Here is a 9,761-nt window from a genome sequence, read left to right on the forward strand (position 1 = left end):
CCCACAATCTGTCATTGGTATAAACCATCTTTGGTTTTTTGTTATTGTTTTTTATTTTTCATTTATGCAGGGGTATGTGTGATCTGGTGCAATCCAGCAAGGTATTAACTAGCAACAACTTAATAGGAATCAACCACAGTATTAAGGTAATTTTCTTTGACAATCTGTTATTTACAACATGTTTCATTTTTGTTAGGATGTAGTTTCCCAACAATTTCAAATAGTTGCTTAACAAGTTGACATAGAGTTGCTACAATTTCATATACATAAACAGAACAAGTGTTGGGGAGGGGACTCCTTTTTCTTAGCAAGCATGCATATAGTCATGCAAGTTCAGGGATCAAAAGTAAGCAGTACTTGCCTGCAATATTGCCAACAGTTGCCTACTTTTTTCCTACATTTCTAGTGTGCCAACAGTTCCCAACATTTTTTCCTTTGTTTTTGTTGTCCAAAGTTGCCTAACATAAACACACAATTTGTCTGACACGTAACCTAGAACCGGCACACCTAAAATCACGGGTGCACTAACTTCTTTTGCTAAAGTTTTATCAACACACACATTATATATTGTTGTAGAAGGGCACCTTTTCTCGCAAGTACGTGTAGAGTCATGCATGTTTAAGTTCACTTCTTCACACTAGTTGCCTACAAATCCCCTACAATTGCTTACTATTTCAAAGTTAGTTGCTTACAATCTTGGCATCAGTTGCTACAAAACTTTTACAAACAGCACCACACACATACATACACAATAGTTGCCTACAAATTACATACTGTCTGCTTACTATTCAGCAATTAGTTGCTCGCAATTATGGCAACAGTTGCTGCAAAACTTTCATAAACAACACCAAACACATACACACACACTAGTTGCCTACCAATTGCCTGCAGTTGCCTACTTTTTCCCAGTTAGTTGCCCACAATACTGATAACAATTGCTACCAAAACTTTTATGAACAACATCATATACATACACATACACTAGTTGCTTGCAAACTGAACTATCTTGCTCAAACCAAGCTCCCCAGTTGCTTAACAAGTTTTCCCCCCATCTAATTACGTTTTGTTTGCCCTTGCAGTAGATGTGCCAGAATCTAACCAAATGGTGCCCAAATCTCAAGACAGGAGGAAATAGGGGAACTAATTGTTGTCTTAAACATGGGATAAAAAAAGGTAGGACTTGTACCTTCTTCTCCCAGGGACATGTGATTGTTTTCCCCACAAAACCATCAGTTGCCTGCAAAGCATTCTGTACTTGCCTACATCTCAACACAACTTGCCTTACAAAATCGAAATACCTACAACACCAACTCACCTGTTCATGCACCCTACAACCTACAAACCCAAAACACAAACTAGCCCCAAAACCCCCAAGGAAAAACAGCCTAAGACATGTTCTCCAAGGGCTTCTTTGTTTTTCTTTCTAGCTTACCACAAACTTGCTAATGTTAAGCATGTGACTTGCCTGTGTTTTTATGTTGGCTGCACTTTTTAAGAATTTAGGTTCTATTCTTACCCCAAAACCATCAGTTGCCTGTAGAACATTATGTACTTGCCCAAATCTCAACACAAACTTGCTTAGGAACACCCACGTAGTTGCTGGTTGAATACATATTACACAGGTTTTGGATTACTTTTTTGTTCCAACGCACATGAAGTTGCATGCATTGCCCCTGGATGTTTTTCTTGTTCATTCATACCTAAGACTTGTGTTATCTCTATCCAGAAAAAGAGGTAGATCTGAAGAGAACGAACAGGAGAAAAAGAGGTAGATCATGCTGAAGGATATTCTATAATCAAGGTAAATTAAACTGCGCAACAGTCTCTCTTGTTTTTTTAGTTGCACATTTACTTATATTCTTCTCATATTTTCACTATTGAACCAAAGAACAATGGAAACAAATGCCCAAGAGGAATGTTTGTCTAGCTTCTTCAGGAGTTGCTTGGACAATATTATGTTTTTGCTTAATCTTATAATGCAAGTTGCTCCAATCAGCCATTGTTTTGCTCCACATATAGCAAATGATCCGCTAGGAGAAAGCCTTGTTTTTGCGCTTCTTTTCCATAATGAGCTCACTGTTCAGTCTCTTATAAGGTACAAAAAGGTTCATGTTTTGCCATGTCATAAGATACCAAAGTTGTGTGTATATCATATACTTAGTTGCTTCATGATAGCACTGTTTTTGCTCAAACAGAATGTGTAATTTGCCAAGAACAAATTCATAAGCAAGTAACATAATTGTAACACGTTGTAAACAGAGCATGATAGCACCGTTTTCATCCTTTTCAGTAGCACTCTTGAAAAAGAAGTTGCAGCACAATTTAGATGAGTGTGCCGTTTGTAAAAAACTGCACAAAAGAGTCCAAAAATTCTAGGAAGAATCAACAAGACAGAGGAGTAGGTGTTTGGCAAATTAAATGGAAAAGCTAGGCAAAGCTGATCTCCTTGTGTTTTTGCTTAGTTTCCTTTCAGTTTTTGTCAATTTCCTTTGGCTGACAACCTCCCTATGCCGCCATTGCAGGGTGAACCAAGGTTGCACACCTCTTTTTCGTAGCTTGGGGGAGAAGAACATGGGGATGCGCGGGTGGGTATGGTCAGAAGAAGGGAACGGCTTGGAGTCACGTGACATGGGACCAAGTGGAGTTGGGTTGTGGGAGGGTGGACATGCAATTCGCGTGATACAGTGATGGACCGGCCGGTTTCCTCTTTTGCCAGGGGGACCAAAACCTTCCTTTTGTGGCCGGCTGCCACGGATCACTAGGGAGCAAACGGTTGCTCCCTAGACGCGTCCTTAAAAATTATTCTTAGTACCCAAATGAATTGTGAACCCGGCCGGCTTAGCTAGTTTCCCGCCAGTTAGCTCTCGGGTCACACACTCCGTATCCGAGTGAGAGCAGAACTCGATAGTCTAGCTTGTCCCTTGCCAACTGATGAATCAATCACGAGACGCCATGGAGCAGCCACCGCTGAAACGGAGGCATCAGACAGGAGATTCGGCGTTGCCGGAGGAGCTGCTGGTGGAGATCTTTGCTCGTCTGCCGGCCAAGTCGGTACGCCGCTTCCGCTGCCTGTCACGTTCGTGGGCCGCCACGCTCTCATCGTCCTCCTTCACCGACCTCCACCTCGAGCGAGCGAATCAACGAGAAGGCCCGCCCAAGCTCCTGTTCACGACTGTGCAGTACCGCTTCCACGCATGGCGGCACGGCACTGGTTCTGTGGTGGCGGAGCAGCTGACCGCCGGCGTCCTACCTCTCCCGTGACTTGAGCCGGACTGCGCTGTCGAGGTGCTCACCGCCAAGCCATGCCATGGCCTCGTCCTGCTCCGCCGCAAGTACTTCCGTGGCTACTACCTGTGCAACCCGTGCACCGGCGAGCTCTCGCTTCTCCCGGACAGCGAGATACCGTCCAAGATCATGTTCGGGCAGCAGCGGCGGCACAGCAACAACAGCCTAGTGGCCTACGGCCTGGGTTACAGCTCCAAAGCGAAGCAACATAAAGTCGTACGTCTCATCTCCCTGCACGACGAAGGAACGGCGAGTTGCGAGGTCTTGCCGCTCGACGGCGTGTCCGTGCACTGGAGGCCGGCCGCTCACCAGCCGGCCGCCTCGTGCAATAGTCATCACGCCTCCGTTGCGCGGCCAGAGGCAGCCGTGTTCTTCAATGGACATCTGCACTTTCTCCAGCACCACCGCCAGGGCCAGGGCGTCATTACCACTTTCGACATCTCCGACGAGTCCTTCAGCTCGTTGTCGGCGCCGCCGGGACTAGAGAATGTTCCATTTGGGCTGGCTGTGTTGGATGGATGCCTGTGTGCCCATTATAATGGCCTTTCTCTGAGTGGCGGCGATGACCCATTCTATATCTCGCGGCTCGTGAGAGCAAGTGGGCAGTGGGAGCAGCTCTGCTGCATCCAGCGACAAGCTTGGCGTGCACTGCTGCCGCCGTCAAAATGGGTCTATCCGCTCGAAATCTACCACGACGGCGGCCGCAACAAGAAGATCATGTTCGCCACAGGTGTTTCAACTGTTTTTGTGGTAGACCTCGGCCGCAAGGCGGCGGCCCCGGAGATTGTGTTCTCACCGGCGATGCTGGGCCGCGACGTCGACGATGCAATCATGGAAAGCGAACCCCACCATACCGTGGGCCTGTTGGAGGAGAGCCTGGTGTCGGTAGGCCGCACGAACGAGGAGATGATCTTCTCGTCGCCATGGAGAAATGCTTGGTCAGATGTCCTCAAGCGGCTGCCGGCTCGTTCCGTTGCTTCACTGAGCCATGTGTGCAAAGACTGGCACGCAGTGGTCAAGAGCAACAGATTCATGCAACAGCACACACTACTCCACGACGCAAATCAGAACTTACTGAAAGTGATGCTCCTGGAGCCCTACCATGTCGTCTTCTTTCCTCTACAGCCAATGCATGAGCACCAACAGCCATCTTCTAATCTCAGAGTGGTATGCTCCTCCAAACCCGTGCACGGTCTAGTCGTCGGCAGCTGCATCGACTGGAAGGGTACTTCATGGGATTTCATCTGCAACCCAAGCGTGGGCTACTACAAGCCCATATCTGAGGAGTACGACGGCGAAGATGGATCCTTCTTTCCGGGAAGGATCGGGTTGGGGTACGATGCAAGGACGAAGAAGCACGTGCCGGTGCTCCTCATCTACCAAGAGAGAAACTTCGCAACTCGAAGCTACCAGCTCGACTGCTTTGTCCAGCTCATTGATACCTCGTGTCACTGGACTCCGATCAGCACTCCCCCTAGGCCGGTCGCCGACATGCAGCCGGCATACGCGCGAGGTAAACTCTATTGGATGGTGGATCCTGATATTTGCACAGAACCTTCAAGAGGACGACGCGAGGTGTTGGCGTTGGACGTTAGCACCAAAGAATTCGAGGTGTTGCAGGGACCTCGATGCGACTATGAGCGCGTTACGTCCATCGTTGAGCTCCTAGGCAGCATTTGTGTTGTCTGCTCCGACGACAGAGCCAACGCTATGGATATATGGACCTTGGAGGAAGGAGTAGATTGGTTGTTGGGTCATCGGATCCAGCTCGGGGACGAGTACTCGTCGGACGAGACTACACCATTGGCTCTTGATCCCCAAGGTGACTGGATATTTCTCAACACAGGCAAGGAGTTGGCATATTACTACCCAAGGACAAGGACACTCACCACCATTTGCCCCATTGGACAACGCTTAGATGGCATGGAGGTTATCCCAATGTTCTCCAAAGAAAGTTTGATCCGTCCCCGTACTGAACATATAGACCTTAGTGTATATTGCAAGTTGTTTCTTAATTGAGCTTCTTAATTAGTTCTTGCCCCATGGGAGCATGCACCGTGCATATAGGATCAACTAGGTGATACATTTAAATGAGATTTCATTGTATGGAATATAAATATTTAGAATTTTTCTGTGAGAATATAAATATTTAGATTAATAACACGCGAACCAAAATTAAAAATACATATGTATTTGATTATGTATTGTTGAAAACCGACTAAAAACCACAGAGAAAAATTAATCAAAATCCCTCGTGGGTTGAGTGGGCTGGCCATTTTGCCCTGCCTTCAGCGAAGCCGGTGCCCATTTGACGTGCACGGGAAATTCAGCAGTTTTTATTGTTGAAAACCAACTATAAAACCAAAGAGAAAAATATATAAAAAATGGCTCGTGGGCTGAGTCCGTGGCTTCGGCGAAGCCGTGCCTATTAAACGTACCCGGTCGACATGACATCAAGAAGAACAGCTAGGGCCGCTACAGGTCGGTGATTACAAAAATAAAACTTCGAGCTTCTAATTTTAATTGTAATTTCATTTTTGAAGGGCAAGCCGTCAACGGCGAAGCCCATAGTCTAGCTAAGCACTCCCTTACTCTCGGTTCAGGGCGCCACGTTTGGTTGGCTAACCCTCACGATCCGATCTGTATCCCACTCCATGTGAATTATCATCAATAAAGCTTAGCATTCTCCTAAAAAAAATTTAGACGTATGGGGTACATAGGAGCTCTCGTGTAACGTGGCTGCATTGAGGAAGCTGTAGCTGCTTCCGGGGTCTGACAAGAATCATCAGGACTTGGTTGTCTGGAGATTCGGTTCCGGACAAGGCATTATGGACAAGCTCTGCCTCAGTCAGATCATGCATTACCATCATGTTTAATATTTCCATCACCGCGCACCGGAACCTGATTCAAAAGCTCCTCGAACTGCTGCTGATACTCTTCCACATCGCTGCGTTGCTTGAGTGACAACAGTAAGGCCTTCATGTGTTTCCGATGAAATCGACCGCCCGATCCTCAACCGTTCGCCGGGAATTTACAGCTCAAGGTCACGAGAATCGGGAATCAGCCCCACGGTCGATACCAACTGCCGGCGTGATTGCCGACGTACGTGAGGTTCACAATGCCTGACTTGGGAGAGAAGAAGAAGAAGACATGGACGAGAAGTAGGAGTAGAGTTTAGTTTACTTTTATCTTCAGACATGATTGTAGTACAGCACACAGCTTATAAGCCCCACACAGGTGGCACGCAGGCCACACACGATAACTTAACACACACTAGCGTCACCTTATTTACCGTCGTCCTCATCGATCGGGTGGCGCACTCCTGCAATCTACTCCAGACGTGATATAGATTCTCTACTTTTCGATGCACAGCAGCACGAGCATAACAACGCTCATCGCCAAAGAGAGGAGCCAAAGTATCAGCAGCGCAACGTCCTGCAGCAGTTGAGCTAAACGGGTCAGTTCAGTTCAGTTCAGCAGCGATACCATTAATTACCAGCATGCAAGCACATGTTCAATCTCAACTCATCGGGAATAGTAAAGCTGCAAACATCGCTCGTTGGAAAATAGTGAGTTTTCTTAGGAAATTATGGAAATCAGTACTATACTTGAGAAGATCAGATTCTGGTCTTCTAGATTGTCAAGCACATTACCGCTGCTGCCGGCGCCGGAGAATTGGCCACGTTGTTCACTGCAAGAGCTACCATCAGCAGAGCCAGGAAGGTCTTCCCAACGACCAGAAACATCATGCAACACTTGTTGTCCTTCTTCTTCTTCTTCCAGGCATTGGCATTCGCTGCAGAAGCAGCCTGCAGCAGTCAGCTCAACAGGTCAGCTCAGTTACCAGCATTCAAGCACATGTTCCATCTCTAGTCATCGGCGATAGTAAAGCTGCACTCAAGCACATGTTCATCATGAAAATTAACAAGGGTTTTTATCTGCAGCTTCTATGGAATATAGTACCCCCCTCAGATTCATATTACTTGTCGCCCGTTTAGTACAACTTCTATGAAAATTAACAAGGGTTGTTCACAAGCGATCAGGTACTTCTTTTTAGAAACACTTTTAGAAAATGAAGGAAAACAGTACTTTTGAGAAAATCACTGGCATAACAATGATTGTGAAGCACATTACCGCTGCTCCCGGCGCCGGAGGATTGGCCGCCGCCACTGCCGGTGGATTGGCCACGTTGTTGGCCGCTGCGGCTGCCGGAGGAGCGTCCATGGTGTCCGAGCACGCTTGCGGAGAGAGCGGTAAGAGATGGAGCAGAGTATGCGCTGTGGAGCGGAGGGTTTTCTGTAACCAACGATGGAATGAACCGAGCAAGCAGTAGTAGTAGTGGCCAGCGGCCAACCGATGGAGTAGATCGACAATAATTTGTTTATCATTTCAGGTGTAGCAAAGGCTCCAGTAGGACAGCCCCGAGGCTCCCGTTCCGGGAAAAACTCCAGATGGACAGTGGAAACCGCGTGTGGAGTTTGGACGTTCACATGAGGCATCGCATGTGAAACCGGAGCTGAAAAAATGGCAACACTAGCCATCTCTCATATAAAGCAGGCAGGTAGACTGAAATGGCAACGCAGTTATGCAATGCAACGACCCGCCTGCACGGTGCACCGTCTCTCCATGGTTTCATCGAGCACCGCTCATTCGTGTGACTGGCTCAAGGTGTCACGGAATCGGTACATTACATTTCAGGCCGTGATGATCCGATATGCCATGAAAAGAGAAAGTCAATTTTCCATGAAGCAACATTTTTGCTTGTTAGATTTATTTATTTATTTTGAGGGAACAACGGTACTTTACTGATCAACAATGTTCATAGGGATTGTTACAATATCATGAGGTTGTGTCAACAAGCAATGCCTACCAAACTCTAAAGAAAAAGAAAATTTTGCAAACTATCCGCTTCTAGTTTTATACATGAAATTCCAAGCCTAAGAAATTCCCTTGTGGGTAATAAGCTCCTTGATTACCGCTGCATGTTGTTCTCCAGTTTTATCCGCAATATCCTTGACGGCAGTTGCACTATCTGATGAGATGAGGACCTATTTAGATCATCTGCCAAGGCTTGAGCTTCTCTCCAAGCCAAAGCTTCCAAGTTTGGGAAATCAGTATTATCAATGAAGGTGATTGATGATAACCTGAGGTATAAGTCATTGTGATCTCTACAAATTCCTGCAACTGCTCGTCCACCCCCATGTCGCGCAACAGCTCCGTCGACATTACACTTGGCAAAACCAATCGGTGGCAGTGTCCATGTTAACCTTCCAGACTCTTTCTTCCTTGGTTGAACTTCTTTCTTATTTTTGTCCCCAACACGCATGCAGAGTTTTGGACAAACAGATGAGTTGAAACAAGCGGTTGGAACTCATTTTCATAGATCACTTTTCAGCAGGCCGACCAAATCGCCCAAAGTGTTACTGCAATCATCACAAAGTCAGCATGCGATAAGGAACCCTTTATCATAAAAAGCAACTCATTTGCATTGCCCTCATCTGTCAAAATCATATGTTCCACCACTTCTGGATTTACCAATGCCCATACACTTATAGACATGGAACAGTCTAGAAGAGCATGACGCCAGAAGTCTTCTCTTCGCAACGAAGAGCATCATAGGGAGGGAGCCATACTGCGATTGTTAGGTGTATCGAAAGTTGACATCAAGTGCAAAGATATTCTCCATAAAAATACCTTTATATTCGACGGGACAAGAGTACTCCAAAGCTTACACCAAATCCCCTCCTTCAGCAGCAGTTGTCGATGACCCAGATTTATGAAATAGCCACCCTCTTCTTGATTGTACTTGGTCTGAACCATCATTCGGTAGGCTGAGCGGGCACTGAAAATACCTCTTTTATCATGAGCCCAAGACCTAAAATCAGATATATTAGAGCATCTCCAACGTGCGCACAAAAACTGCTCCGCGCGCAAAAATTCGTGTTTTTTGGGCGCCGGACAGCTCAAACAGAAGCTGTAAAATAGTGCACGCGCTAAAAAGCGCTATCAGAAGCTGCAAATTTGGGGTGCCGGATAGCGCGCTTCACAATTTACACTGTGTGTTTTTTTGAGCGCATGTTTTTGAGCATCTGCTAAACCAATGTTGGGTCCGGCGAGGTAAAAGTGCTACAGTGGCGCGCTAAAACTATTTTAGCGCGCGGAATTTTTATGCGCCTGTTGGAGATGCTCTTAGGGGTGCACAAACGGATTCTTAGGATGACCGAGGCATCCATAGGTAAGAGGTGTTGCGCACCAACTCCTCCCTCCAACAGGTTAAAGTTTGGTCAATAAGTTCACTAACCATAGATACATTAGCATGATTTGGAGGAGTAATCTGTCTCACTGCTCCCTCTCCAATTATGACCCCATATCTTCGTCGTCACACGGTTTCCAATTTTCCTGATTAAGCCCTAGGTAAGGATATCCCTTCCCTCAACAATAGATCTTCATATTTGTGAAGGACGTGAACCAAGATT

At 46.5% G+C, this 9,761-nt stretch overlaps 1 protein-coding gene across 1 annotated transcript; it reads right to left on the reverse strand.

Annotated features, from left to right (window-relative positions):
• Nucleotides 1-6,453: 6,453 nt before the first annotated feature.
• Nucleotides 6,454-7,576, reverse strand: LOC123164498 (uncharacterized). The gene is made up of 3 exons (XM_044582008.1): nucleotides 7,420-7,576; nucleotides 6,939-7,094; nucleotides 6,454-6,720 (listed from the first exon to the last, which is right to left on the reverse strand). The coding sequence occupies exons 1-3, from the start codon at nucleotides 7,507-7,509 to the stop codon at nucleotides 6,640-6,642; spliced, it is 327 nt and encodes a 108-aa protein (XP_044437943.1). The 5' UTR covers nucleotides 7,510-7,576; the 3' UTR covers nucleotides 6,454-6,639.
• Between the last annotated feature and the right edge of the window lie 2,185 nt (nucleotides 7,577-9,761).

Source organism: Triticum aestivum, chromosome 7D, assembly GCF_018294505.1.
Source record: "Triticum aestivum cultivar Chinese Spring chromosome 7D, IWGSC CS RefSeq v2.1, whole genome shotgun sequence".
In the NCBI taxonomy this organism is placed as follows: Eukaryota; Viridiplantae; Streptophyta; class Magnoliopsida; order Poales; family Poaceae; genus Triticum; species Triticum aestivum.

Excerpts from the sequence above, each read along its gene's own strand:
- LOC123164498 (XM_044582008.1), bottom strand. The coding sequence starts at position 7,509 with ATGGACGCTCCTCCGGCAGCCGCAGCGGCCAACAACGTGGCCAATCCA. Across the intron at positions 7,095-7,419 it reads CTCCGGCGCCGGGAGCAGCG|GCTGCTTCTGCAGCGAATGC; the intron begins GTAATGTGCTTC and ends TGACTGCTGCAG. Across the intron at positions 6,721-6,938 it reads CTCCGGCGCCGGCAGCAGCG|GACGTTGCGCTGCTGATACT; the intron begins GTAATGTGCTTG and ends CAACTGCTGCAG.